The 14,592-nt window shown below is 48.1% G+C and overlaps 1 protein-coding gene across 1 annotated transcript in view; it reads right to left on the bottom strand.

Moving 5' to 3' along the window:
* grip2b (glutamate receptor interacting protein 2b) overlaps positions 1-14,320 on the bottom strand; it is a 186,225-nt gene extending 171,905 nt beyond the window's left edge. The window contains exon 1 of the mRNA XM_087993993.1: positions 14,000-14,320. Coding sequence (XP_087850119.1) covers positions 14,000-14,039 — 40 coding nt within the window. The 5' untranslated portion in view covers positions 14,040-14,320. The remainder of the gene's footprint in view (positions 1-13,999) is intronic.
* Between the last annotated feature and the right edge of the window lie 272 nt (positions 14,321-14,592).

Genomic DNA, 14,592 nt, shown 5'->3' with positions numbered 1-14,592 from the left:
CACCAGTGGTCTACACACCACTATCCCACCCCAACTACAACATAAATGCTGCCTCCTTCATAATTCAGCTCTGATGAGGAATCATCGAGACGCAAAATGTTAGCTCACTTTCTCTCCATGGGTAATGGCAGACCTGCTGTGATCTCCAGCATTTGTTGTTTTCAGTACAGATTCTAGCAATTGCAATAATTTGCTCCTGCCAATCAATTGGGCTGCTTTTCTTTGGATAGTGTCAAGCTTCATGCGTGTTGTTGGGGATGCACCCATCAACGCAAATGGTGAGTACAGCATTCCATAACACTTCTGACTTGTGCCTTGTAGATAGCTGATAGAGTTTGAGGGGTGAGAAGGTGAGTTCCTAGCCTCTGATCTGCTCTTGTAGCCACCATATTTGTATGGCTTGACCAATTCAGTTTTACATCAATGGTAGCCCTCAGGAGGTTGATCATGGGGTCTCAATGATTGGAACACCATTGAATATTAAAGGGAAAGTGGGTACAGTCTCTCTTGGTGGAGATGGCCATTTCCTGGCACTTGTGCAGCATGGATTTTAAGTGCCTCTTGTCAATCCAAACCGGAGGTGTCCAGGTCTTGCTATACATGGATGCAGACTGCTTCATCCTTCCAACACACCAGCCCACTTCCCAGTTCAGGGTGAACAGCCTGTAGTCTCAACACAAATGGATCCCTGCATCCCTGAATCCCTAATTCCAGTCTGCTGTGGGCAGTCCCACGAGAATGACAGTACTGGGTCCATTTGTAGTTTGAGACAGATATTTGGACGGGCTGCATTTATGGACAATACCACTGTTGTTGAATTGTTGCATTTGGTAAGTCCATTCTTAAACTGTCCCTTGGGATTAAGGATGACGTTCTTCCATTCTGGAGTCAGGCTTTCGATAGTGAGTAAACAGGCCAATGCAGGATCCACACACCCAGCTGTAGTTAGGATGCTCGGGATTTCACACCCTCTTTCCAATGTTTCTGCTTGTCCTCCAACTGACTGAACATTTTGTCCACAAGACAATACCTTCAAGGCACTCAAAATAGTTGGCTCCTTTGCGAATGCCTCCTCCAATTGGATAGTGTTGAGTGGGAATATCACGAATCATAGAGATGTACAGATGGAAACAGACCCTTTGGTCCAACTCATTCATGCTGACCAGATATCCTAAATTAATCTAGTCCTATTTGTCAGCACCCGGCCCATATCAGTCTAAATCCTTCCTATTCATATACCCATCCAGATGCCTTTTAAATATAAGGCGGCACAGTAACTCAGTGGTTAGCACTGCTGCCTCACAGCGCTTGAGACCCGGGTTCAATTCCTGCCTCGGCCAACTGTTTGTGTGAAATTTGCACATTCTCCCTGGGTCTGCGTGGGTTTCCTCCGGGTGCTCCGGTTTCCTCCCACAGTCCAAAGATTGCAGGTTAGGTGAATTGGCCCTGCTAAATTGCCCGTAGTGTTAGGTGTATTAGTCAGGGGTAAATGTAGAGGGATGGGTTTCTCTTTGGAGGGTCGGCTTGGACTTGTTGGGCTGAAGGGCCTGTTTCCACACTGTAGGGAATCTAATCTAAAAAAGGTTGTAATTGTACTAGCCTCCACCACTTCCCCAGGCAGCTCGTTCAACAGACGTACCATTCTCTACATGAAAATGTTACCCCTCAGGTCCTTTTTATGTCTTTCCCCCCTCACCTTAAACCTATGCCCTCTAGTTTTGGACTCCCCTACCCTGGGAAAAAGATCTTTGCTATTCACCCTATACATACCCCTCATGATTTTATAAACCTCTATAAGGTCACCCCTCAACCTCAAACACTCCAGGGAAAACAGCCCCAGCCTATTCAGCCTCTCCTGATAATCCAAACCCTCCAATCCCAGCAATATCCTTGTAAATCTTTTCTGAACCCTTTCAAGTTTCACAACATCTTTCCTACAGCAGGGAGACCAGCTTTGCCCACAATATTCCAAAAATGCCCTAACCAAATACCTGTACAGCTGCAACACGACCTAACTCCTGTACTCAATGCTCTGACCAATAAAGGAAAGCATACCAAACGCCTTCTTCACTATCCTATCTACCTGCGGCACTGCTTTCACAGAACTATGAACCAGTGCCCCTCGGACTCCCTGTTCAGCAACACTCCCCAGGACCCGACCTTTACCCTGCCCAGATTTGCCTTACCAAAATGCAACACCTCACATTTTATCTAAATCAAACACCATCTGCTACTCCTCGGCCCAGCTGATCAAGGTCCCATTGTATTCTGAGATAACCTTCTTCGCTGACCACTGCACCACCTATTTTTTTATCATTTGCAAACTTATGAATATCGCATTTTTATAGTGAAGCTTTAAGGACAGACTTAAAGAATTTCCCTGGCACTCCCCACCAGAAACTGATGCCATGAACAAGTTTGGAGTAGAATCTGTGTTTGAGTCTATGAGTAGCAATTTAATTAGTATTCAGCTATCACGAAGGTGGAAGTTAACTCGGCAGCATCTGCCACTGTGAGTAGTGAAGTATTGAAAAGCACATTCTGAATTCAACACTTAGAAACATCTTTGTGGATGAAAGATGGCTGGCGATTTGGAGTAAGGTGTCAGACAGAGAGTCACTAGTTAGTGCTAGATGAGTTTTTAAAAAATAAGAACAAAACATTTTTGTCCCTGACTCTTTCCTGGAGACATGTGAGGAATGTTGTAGATTGACAGGAAGGAGGGAGAACATGACTTTGGGGTGGGGGTGGGGGTGGGGGTGGGGGTTCTGACATCAGGTATATCAATTTCTGTCAACTGACAGTGAAGTTGTGCATGCGAATGATGTCACAGTGCAACTGAGCATGTGCAGATGGACCGTGGTGGCCATTTTTTGCACTGGGAGCGCACACCCTTATTTGGTTAACACTGTGAATCTAGGATTTGTACAAACAGGGAGTTGTCCATAACCAAGATGTTTCATGCTGAGCAGAGGGCCACGCTATTACAGCGTAAGCCGGAGGGAACAGTGATTGAGATTCAGGAATTTCCATTCATTTAGTACGAACCCTCAAGCCCAACAGCAAGTGTAACAGAAGCATGACCTCTCCCACTCTCCCCCAGTCCTACAAGTTCTATTGATCTTATAATCGGCAGGGAGACAAACACATTCCTATTTAGATAAATCACTTGGCACTTCCCTTCAGCGAAATACTGAATCAATGTCTACATGACTTAGAGATGGGCAACAAATACCGAGGTAGCCCACATCCATCAATAACTAAAAATAATGACATCCAATTTAAGGCCCAGAGTTCTTTAGTCCATAATACGGGCCCACCCACAGCCTCCAAACTCGTAGTCCGGGAACCCCGCACCGCCCATTCTACTTCCTTCCCAAGATCCACAAGCCTGACCACCCTGGCCAACCCATTGTCTCAGCATGCCCCTGCCCCACCGAACTCATCTTCACTTACCTCAATACTGTCCTATCCCCCCTAGTCCAGGAACTCCCCACATACGTTCGAGACACCACCCACACCCTCCACCTCCTCCAAGACTTCCATTTCCCCGGCCCCCAACGCCTCATCTTCACCATGGATATCCAATCCCTCTACACCTCCATCCGCCATGACCAGGGCCTCCAAGCCCTCCGTTTCTTCCTCTCCCGACGTCGCCAACAGTACCCCTCCACCGACACTCTCATTCGTTTGGCTGAACTGGTCCTCACCCTTAACAATTTCACCTACGAATCCTCCCACTTCCTCCAGACCAAAGGGGTAGCCATGGGCACACGTATGGGCCCCAGCTATGCCTGTCTCTTTGTTGGCTACGTAGAACAATCGATCTTCCGTAATTACACCGGCACCACTCCCCACCTCTTCGTCCGCGACATTGATGACTGCATTGGCGCCACCTCGTGCTCCTGCGAGGAGGTTGAGCAATTCATCAACTTCACCAACACATTCCACCCTGACCTTAAATTTACCTGGACCATCTCTGACACCTCCCTCTCCTTCCTGGACCTCTCCATCTCCATTAATGATGACCTACTTGACACTGACATTTTTTACAAACCCCACAGACTCCCACAGCTACCTGGATTACACCTCTTCCCACCTTACCTCCTGCAAAAATGCCATCCCGTATTCCCAATTCCGCCGCCTCCGCCGGATCTGCTCCCAGGAGGACCAGTTCCACCGCAGAACACACCAGATGGCCTCCTTCTTTAGAGACCGCAATTTCCCTTCCCACGTAATTAAAGATGCCCTCCAACGCATCTCGTCTCCATCCTGCACCTCCGCCCTCAGACCCCACCCCTCCAACCGTAACAAGGACAGAACGCCCCTGGTGCGCACCTTCCACCCCACCAACCTTCAAATAAACCAAATCATCCGCCGACATTTCCGCCACCTCCAAACAGACCCCATCACCAGGGATATATTTCCCTCCCCACCCCTATCTGCTTTCTGTAAAGACCGTTCCCCCCGTGACTACCTGGTCAGGACCACGCCCCCCTACAACCCACCCTCCCATCCTGGCACCTTCCCCTGCCACCACAGGAATTGCAAAACCTGTGCCCACACCTCCTCCCTCACCTCTATCCAAGGCCCTAAAGGAGCCTTCCACATCCATCAAGGTTTTACCTGTACATCCACCAATATCATTTATTGTATCTGTTGCTCCCGACGCGGTCTCCTCTACATTGGGGAGACTGGGCGCCTCCTAGCAGAGCGCTTTATGGAACATCTCCGGGACACCCGCACCAATCAACCACACCGCCCTGTGGTCCAACATTTCAAGTCCCCCTCCCACTCTGCTGAGGACGTGGAGGTCCTGGGCCTCCTTCACCGCCGCTCCCTCACCACCAGATGCCTGGAGGAAGAACGCCTCATCTTCCCCCTTCAACCTCAGGGCATCAATGTGGACTGCAACAGTTTCCTCATTTCCCCTCCCCCCACCTTACCCCAGCTCCAACCTTCCATCTCAGCACCGTCCCCATGACCTGTCCTACCTGCCTATCTCCCTTCCCACCTATCCACTCCACCCTCCCTCTGACCTATCACCTCCATCCCCACCCCATCCACCTATTGTACTCTTTGCTACCCTCTCCCCAGCCCCACCCCCTCTCTCCTCTCTGGAGGCTCCCTGCCTTCATTCCTGATGAATTGCTTCTGCCCGAAACATCGATTTTCCTGCTCCTCGGATGCTGCCTGACCAGCTGTGCTTTTCCAGCACCCACTCTAATCTAGGCTCTGATTTCCAGCATCTGCAGTCCTCACCTTTGCCCAGAGTTCGTTAACCCTGCCTTGAATGAAGGAAAGGAAGATTTGCATTTATATATAGCCCTCTATCCTGAAACTGGATGGCTCACAGTGCATTACAGCCAACTTTATTGAAGTACAGCAGCAGTAGATTTTACTGATATTGCTGGCAACATTCGCTGCTGCTACAGCCTCCCATGTCCTCCTGCTGCCATCGCCACCTCCAATTCTGTAACTCCTGGTGCCATAACCAGGTCCTAGAACATACTTGAGCAAGGAGGGGGATGGTTTTAACTGCTGCATGTGGTGCATTAACAAGCCACCAACACCATCACCAAACATTTGGGGAAGGGGCAATAAATGCTGACCCTACAAGTGGCTCAGTGGTTAGTTGCGTTCGATTCCAGCCTCGGGTCACCATTCGTGTGGAGTTTGTACATTGTCCCCGTGTCTGTATGGGTTTCCTCCGGGTGCTCCGGTTTCCTCCCACAGTCCAAAGATGTGCAGATTAGGTGAATTGGCCACGGTAACTGCAGGGTTATGGGGATAGCACAGGGGGCTGGATGGAATGTTCTTTGGAGGGTCAATGTAGACTCAATAGTGGGAATGGCCTCATTCTGCAGTGTAGGGATTCTAAATGATGCCACAGCACAAGAACAAAATCAACCTCCTTTAAATCTCTTTCACTGCAACAGTCCATTAAATTAATTTTAAGAGTAACTGATTCATACTGAGAAGTTGAACTCCATTTACAGAATTAATTTGTATTGATTCAACAATCCCAGGCGGTCAACGCCTTGTAATCTGGGTGAATGGGTTGCCTGGAGTGCGACAGAGGACACCGGGTGATGTGTTAAAGATTGCCACATTCAGCACATTAACACATTGCACCAAACCATGGGAAAGCGCTGAGGAGTGATTTCGATTGTGCAGTGAGCTTAGCTGCTAATTAATTTATATCCAGCCAACTCACACCTAAAGGAAAGCGGTCACATCAAAATGCACCTTGCCGTCGCTGTTTTGTTGCAATCCAAAGCAGGCTGCATCGTTTTAATCTAAAGTTGGAAACAATTCCAACGGGATGCTCACAGCACAGGCTGCTCCGCTACCCTCTCATCTCCCAAAACCGCACACACTGGGAAAGGGAGGATAACACCGACTTACACTGCTCTCCCACTTAACACCTACAACAGAACACATGGAAAGAAAGTAATGCGGGGTCGGGGGAGAAGGAATAAGCCAGGAATGATTCGCATTGAATGCAAGTTTGCTCGCTGAGCTGGAAGGTTCATTTTCAGAAATTTCGTCCCCATACTAGGTAACATCATTAGTGAGCCTCAGGATGTATCACTGATGTTTTGACCGCTTTCTGTTTAGGTGTTTAGGTTTCCTTGGGTTGGTGATGTCATTTCCTGTCCTTTTTCTCAGAGGGTGGTAAATGGGGTCCAGGTCAATGTGTTTGTTGGTAGAGTTCCTATTGGAATGCCATGCTTCTAGGAATTCTCGTGCGTGTTGCTGTTTGGCTTGTCCTAGGATGGATGTGTTGCCCCAGTCAAAGTGGTGTCCTTCCTCATCTGTATGTAAGGATACTAGTGAGAGAGGGTCATGTCTTTTTGTGGCTAGTTGGTGTTCATGTATCCTGGTGGCTAGTTTTCTGCCTGTTTGTCCAATGTAGTGTTTGTTACAGTTCTTGCACGGTATTTTGTAAATGACATTAGTTTTGTTTGGTGTCTGTATAGGGTCTTTCAAATTCATTAGCTGCTGTTTTAGTGTGTTGGTGGGTTTGTGGGCTATCATGATGCCAAGAGGTTTGACTAGTCTGGCAGTCATTTCCGAGATGTCTTTAATGTGGAGAAGAGTGGCTAAGGTTTCTGGACACTCTCCCCGCCATCAAAGACATCTCAAATGACTGCCAGAAACTTGATTCACACTGAATCATAGGGAGACAATCAGTTGTCCTGGTTTCACGATTGAAAATCTTGACCAAACGACAGAACCTTCAACAGTGCATACTCCCTCAGCACTGCAAGAAATTGTCAATCTAGCATTTTTAGAATCAGGTACTCCTACAGTATGGAAGTAGGCCATTCAGCCCATGGTCTCCACACCAATTCTCCGAAGAGCATCCCATCCAGATCACTCACCCATCCCTGTAACCCTATATTTCCCATGGCTAATCCACCGAGCTGGCACATCCCTGGACATTGCGGGCAATTTAGCATGGCCAACCCACCCAACCTGGACTATGGGAAGAAACCCATGCAGACATGGGGAGAATGTGCAAGGTCCACACAGATAGTTGTCAGAGGCTGGAATCGAACCTGGGTCTATGGGGACTGAGAGGCAGCGGTGCTAACCACTAAGCCACTCGGCCTTGGAAGGAGATGCCTTCATTTGAGGAGACATGAAGGAACTGCCGAGCGACAGGGACACCTTTGTGCCCTGCATAAGTATAGAGTTGCAGCCCTGAGCACCCATTGCACGTGGCTGCCCAGGTTCTCCAGCACTGCACGCAGCAGGTCAATCTCAGGAAGTCTGAAACATTTACCTCTGACTACAGTAACCCTCAGCCAGGGCAGCACTTGGCCATTGTGCACAGACAGAAACTTGACATCAAACAATTACCCCTGGTTACAATAGAATAGGATGGGAACTCAACATACCCACACCACAGCCTCCTCCCCACCACATCAGATCCAGTGTTACTCATTCACTAAGACTGTGGCACTGGTGATATATATCAATCTGTAAACGTGCTATAATTTGCACATTCTACCCGTGTCTGCGTGGGTTTCCTCCAGGTGCTCCGGTTTCCTCCCACAGTCAAATATGTGCAGGTTAGGTGAATTGGCCATGCTAAATTGCCCGTAGTGTTAGGTGAAGGGGTAAATGTAGCGGAATGGGTCTGTGTGCATTGCTCTTCGGAGGGTCGGTGTGGACTTGTTGGGCCGAAGGGCCTGTTTCCGCACTGTAAGTAATCTAATCAAATCTGTTAAAAAAAAACAACACACTGCTGTTCAAAAGAACAAGACTATCCCTTAATTGGATGAAGCAACTAATAAGTCCATTACTGTAACTATGTCCAATATATGGGGGTGGTCCTTGATTTATGAACATTTACGGTACTTACAGACAGCTCCTTTCCACTGGCCTGCATCATGTTCTGAATTTTGAACAAACTCCTTTATTGGTCAGAGTACTGAGTACAAGAGTTGGGAGATAATGTTGCGGCTGTACAGGACATTGGTTAGGCCACTGTTGGAATATTGCATGCAATTCTGGTTTCCTTCCTATCGGAAGGATGTTGTGAAACTTGAAAGGGTTCAGAAAAGATTTACAAGGATGTTGCCAGGGTTCGAGGATTTGAGCTATAGGGAGAGGCTGAACAGGCTGGGGCTGTTTTCCCTGGAGCGTCGGAGGCTGAGGGGTGACCTTATAGAGGTTTCTAAAATCATGAGGGGCATGGATAGGATAAATAGACAAAGTCTTTTCTCTGGGGTCGGGGAGTCCAGAACGAGAGGACATAGGTTTAGGGTGAGAGGGGAAAGATATAAAAGAGACCTAAAGGGCAACTTTTTCATGCAGAGGATGGTACATGTATGGAATGAACTGCCAGAGGAAGTGGTGGAGGCTGGTACAACTGCAACATTTAAGAGGCATCTGGATGGGTATATGAATAGGAAGGGTTTGGAGGGATATGGGCCGGGTGCTGGAAGGTGGGACTAGTTTGGGTTGGGATATCTGGTCTGCATGGATGGGTTGGACCGAAGGGTCTGTTTCCCTGCTGTACATCTCTATGGCTTCAGAATGGAACCTATTTGCAACCTCGGGACTACCTGTACTTTTACAAAATACAGCGGCGTCCAGAAAACATTAACAGTGATGTGCAAGCAAAAACTGAGGGAGAGGTGAGAAAAACAACTCTTTCACAGAGCAGCTTTGGAAACGTGGCAGAGGCAGGTTCACCTGCGGCATTCGAGAGGACGTGCTGGGAGAAAGGCAGGGAGGTAACAGAACCGGGGCAGCCTTATGGCCTCCTCCCGCATTGCAACAATTCTGCGGTTCTAAAAAACAAGCCATCCAGCTGCCATTTCCAGCATTTCTGTTCATATCCTTAACTCCCTGCATTCCAGTGAATACTCATTTTGTGTTTGCGTTAGTGCTTGAACTCTCATTTCAGAGGATTGTAGATTGAGTCTCACTCCAGCCACTTGAGCACATAATCCAGGCTGACACACCAATGGGTTCGTGAGGGAATGCTGCACCATCAGAGATGCCACCTTCCACACACACGAGGTGTTAATGCAGGGACCTGCCCGATCCACTGGGTGCAAAATACTCCACAGCACTCTTCTGAAGAGTAGGAGTTCTCCCTTGTATAATAAAAATAAAATACTGCAGATACTGGAAGTCTGAAATAAAAAAGTGCTGAAGAAACTCAGCAGGATCTATGGAGAGAGAAAATCCAGAGTTGATGCTTTGAGTCAAAAGCATGGTGCTGGAAAAGCGCAGCAGGTCAGGCAGCATCCAAGAAGCAGGTGAATCGATGTTTCGAGCTTAAGCCCTTCATCAGGAATGAGGCTTATTGGCCGGAGGGCTGAGAGATAAATGGAGGGGGCTGGGGTTGGGGGTGGGTGTGGGGGGAGGTAGCAGAGATATCTGATATGACTGTCCTTCTGCACTCCCTAGTGTTCTGGTCCGAAGTGAACAAACATCACTAAACAGGACTGCCTTTTGCACATTTGTGTGGGGCATTGCTATACATATATTGGCTCCTGTGTTATTCCCTATCAGTGTAGTCTCTCCACTTCAAAACAGGGTGTAGACGAAAGAGCACTGCGGCAATCCCTAAGGTTGTGAAAACAGATACAGTAATAAGCACCTAATGAGAAGGGAACAGAGAAATGTCACCATGCGAAACATTAACTGTATCTCTCTCTCTCTGTACAAATGCTGCTAGAAGTGCAGAGTATGTTCCACTCTGCTCTGTTTCACCTTCACAACAACATCAGCTTTCGTTCCTTGAGTTGTACAGCACAGGATTTGCAATGCCAACATTCAGTAAATGTTTCTGTTTGCTGAGGACCAGGCACTGGTGGCAACAGCTGATAAGCCGACGTTGTGAAGGTGGTCATTGAAACAGAACAAAGCAGAATATACTCTGTAGATCTAGCAGCATTTGTACAGAGAGAGGGAGAGAGAGACACACACAGTTAATGTTTCACATGGTGACACTTCACTGGTCCCTTCTCATAAGGTGCTGCTAGAGCTAAAACGTAAGCTCAGAATTTTTAGTTTCTATATCAGATTCCCAGCAATATGATGATGGTAAGTATGCTACACTCTAATGCAAATAAACTCAATGGTCTGCACCAAAGGGAGAGGAGGAACAAAATCATTTGACCAATTCCACACAGCAGGTGCGCCCATTGGTGGAAGCATATCCTGTGACCTTGTACCCATCCAAGTTAATGGGACATTAAACATTAATTAACTAATGGGGCAGGTTGCTCCCAGCTCAGAATCAGCCCTCAAGCCATCCTAGTTTATCTTGTGTTCAATGAATTGAAAGTCAGGCATAAACAGAGTTAATAAAAACTGACATTGGTGCACTAACATTATACTGTATACCCAAACATACTCTCATAATTGCACACACCACCAGACTGGTGTGTATCAAGTGTACCATGCATGTGCATTGTAAGCTGTGGTTCAGGGGCCTTGCCTCAGAGTTAGGTCATTGAGAGTTCAGGTCCAAGTAGTTGGAACCTGTCTTTTATGAAGAAATTTGCAAAGAAAAACAATTAGATTAGATTAGATTACTTACAGTGCGGAAACAAGCCCTTCAGCCCAACAAGTCCACACCGACCCACCGAAGTACAACCCACCCAGACCCTTTCACCTAACACTACGGGCAATTTAGCTTCGCCAATTCACCTAACCTGCACATTTTTGGATTGTGGGAGGAAATCGGAGTACCTGGAGGAAACCCACGCAGACACGGGGAGAATGTGCAAACTCCACACAGGGAGTCGCCTGAGGTGGGAATTGATCCCAGGTCTCTGGCGCTGTGAGGCAGTGCTAACCACTGTGCCACCATGCCGCCCACAATTTTGACCATAAATCCATCAGGAAGTGTTTAGCAGATCGCATCCTTGAATGTCTGTGGGAAAAGAAGGTGGTGGATCCCACTGGGTGGTCCCCTGAATAGACTGTCAAAGCCATTTGGCAGAATTCCTCGTCACCAGAACTTCCCGACAAGCACCAAGACATGGCTAAGCTGGTGATGAGAAGGGCACTTCCTGCGGGATCCTTCACAAACAACCAAAATCTCTGCACAACCTCACGCTGTCCTCAAAGTGGCTGCAGGAGGAGGGGGACAGGGGCAGGGAGCAGTCATAGAAGCTATCACACATCTCCTTCCAGAATGTGCCTTTGCAAAGGAAACCTGGAGAAAGATGCAGTGCTTTCTTGTTGAGATTTGTCTCGAACAGCTCCGTGATGTGGCACTCTGTGCTCTACGGTCCATTCCTGAGACAAACATCGACTGCGCCTGGAGGACCATCAACTCGGTGAAAGACGCTCTTTGGTCTGCCCGAAAATGTGTTGGTCCTTCACAGCAAGGAGCTAGCTTTGACCGGAGTGTTGCAGACTGGCACATTCCAGGGTCCAGGACTGCGTGCTGAGAGGCACACACTAACGCTTGGGGCAACCGCTGCCAAGGCGCAGTGGGCAACAGCACTGTCCGAGGTCTTTCAGCTGAAGTTAAGCGGGAGCCCGTTCAGTTTACAGACCCTCCTGATGCCTCAAATATATGTAAATATAATCTTGTACAGGTAAGAGATGCCTTTGGTTTTTTGATTGGATAGTCAAACTCTAATGTTGGTTTGTTTCTTCACATTACTATGCAGAACCAAACTGCTTCTGTGACTAAGATATTTTTATGAATAAAGCCAATGCAATGGTGCCCTCCCTCAGATGAAGCCTGTTCACCCTCTCAGGTAGCACTATTTGAAAACAGCAAACCTTCCTCTGGCTTCCTGAGCAATATTTATCCCACAGCTGAGATCACTAAACCAGAGTCCCTGCTTACTTTCTTGACCTGGTTCCATGAAAATGGGTTTCTATATTTTCCACAATTTCTATGCTTCAAAACAAAAGTACTGAAATGTTTTGGGATATGCCAAAGATTCCACTACAATGTTAAGTCTCTTGTATTTCTTTCAGATTTATACACCAGACAGATGCGACACATAACTCATGAGACAAAAGGGTTTACCCATGTGAACAGTTAGATATCAAACCACCCATACATACACACATACAGAACCATAAACATCAAACAAGAATTACAGATTATACTTTTTAATAGAGCATTCATTTATGATACTTGGAAAAGCAGGAAATTTACACACACCAAGTTCTACATGTGATAATGATCAAATAAGCAGTTTTGTGGTATTCATTGAGGGATAAATATTGGCCAGGACAAACCTGTTCTTCAACGTAGTGCCACCAGTTGTATTATGTCTGTCTGAGTGGGCAGCTAAAGCTGCAGTTCAGTGTCTCTCCTGAAAGGCAGCTCCTCTGACCCTGCAACACACCCTCACTACTGCCCTGGACATTAGCCTGGGTTGTAATGTGCAAGCTTCCAGAGTGCAACAGGAGCCCAAAAACCTCCTGACCCAGAAGTAACGCTCCACCTGCTGAATCAGCTGAGGAACTCACCTCCTGACCATTTCTCCTCGAAAGCCTGCCCACCCCTTACAAGGCACAAGTCAGGAGTGTGTGATGGAATACTCCCCACTTGCCTGGATGGGCACAGCTCCAGTGACATCAAAGCAGCCTTACACCAGGACAAAGCGACCTGTTAGATTAGCACTCCAGTCACCAACTTAAGCAGTCACTCTCACTCATGTACATTGGCAGGATAGTGAACCATCTAGAAGGTGCACTGCAGCAAACCGCCAAGATTCCTTTGACAGCATCTTCCAAACCTGGCACCTCCCCCACACAAAGACCAGATACATAGGAACACCACCACCTACAAGTCACTCACCATCCTGACCTGGAAACATATCGCCGTCGCATCAGTCACTGGGGCAAAATCCTGGAACTCCCTCTCTACTGACCTTATGGGTCTACTTACAGCACATGGACTGCTGTGGTTCAAGAAGGCAACTCACCACCAGGCTCTGTCCTTAGGGGCAATTAGGGATGGGCAAAAAAAAAAGGCTAACTTTGCCAGCAGCACTCATATTCCAAGAATGGAAGAAAAACATTAAGGTTATAGCCCACAAATGTACAGAGATTTAAAAAAACACCTGCATACTGTTAATAATACAGTATTTTACAGCAAAAGCCCATTAGTACTTAACCCGTTGTTTGTTGAACCCACCGGTTCCAAATCCTACTTTCTTTTACCCTAGCAGCTTTAAACCCCGAGATCTCCCTGTAAATTTCAGAGTGCTTCACTCAAACAGTGGAAAATACAGTTACGGAGCAACCCCTCTGCGTTCTGGTTCTCTCAGTTACTGCCGTATCTCGTCGGCCCCCATCTCCAGAGCTGGGAGTTTACCATGTTTTGACCCATTGGGGTCGAGACCCGAAAGGCTCGCTCGCAAGTTCTTTCGAAAAGAAAACCGGGAGCCGGGCAAAGAGTTAAGTCGGGCAGTTGACATCGCTCGCCTTCACAACTGAACGCAAAACACCAGCAAACGGGACTTGTCTCCTTTCTGGGGGGGGGAAAACTCACCGAAGTCCGAGTGCAGGTCTTTCCTGAGCCCACACAGCATGGTAGCTCAGCGGCAGCTGCTGAAGCTTGTGGGAAGAGCTCGGCCGACCGCCCCACAAACACATCCACTGTGACAAGACGGTGTCAGCTCTGTCAGTCACTGGCTCCGGGGAAAGAGGGGAGGGACACCGCGTTAACCCCAGCCTCCCAGGCGAAGCAGCACCACCTGACATTTTACTTCCAAAACCCCGTCCCGGAAAGGCTGGGGACGGGCAAAGTCACCGAACATCACTCTGGTACAAATGCAATACGCCCGGAGAGCCCCCAGCAGCAGAAGGGTCAGTCCGGCTGCGCCCCCCCTACAGTAAGCGAGCCTGTGCCTCTATCTCTCCTCCAGCAGACAGGCTGCAGGGCTCCTGCCTTCCTACAATGTGTTGAGGCGGTGCTCCCTTGGGAGCCAGCTTCCCCCCTCTTCCCTCCTCTCGGGAGCTAACTACACGCTCCTCTCCGCCTTGTGGAGCTGCTCTGCTCCCTCTGGGTCAAACCTTTTAGCTCCCTCTTTCCCGTCTGCAGGCAAAAGCCACCGGGACGCGGCTCCATTGAAATCCCAGCCG

The sequence above is a fragment of the Chiloscyllium plagiosum genome, unplaced genomic scaffold, assembly GCF_037043375.1.
Source record: "Chiloscyllium plagiosum isolate Xiang-an unplaced genomic scaffold, Cpla_swu_hap1 HiC_scaffold_14, whole genome shotgun sequence".
Taxonomy (NCBI): Eukaryota; Metazoa; Chordata; class Chondrichthyes; order Orectolobiformes; family Hemiscylliidae; genus Chiloscyllium; species Chiloscyllium plagiosum.
Note: the sequence above shows the minus strand (reverse complement) of the source record. Positions and strands in the feature narration are given on the sequence as shown.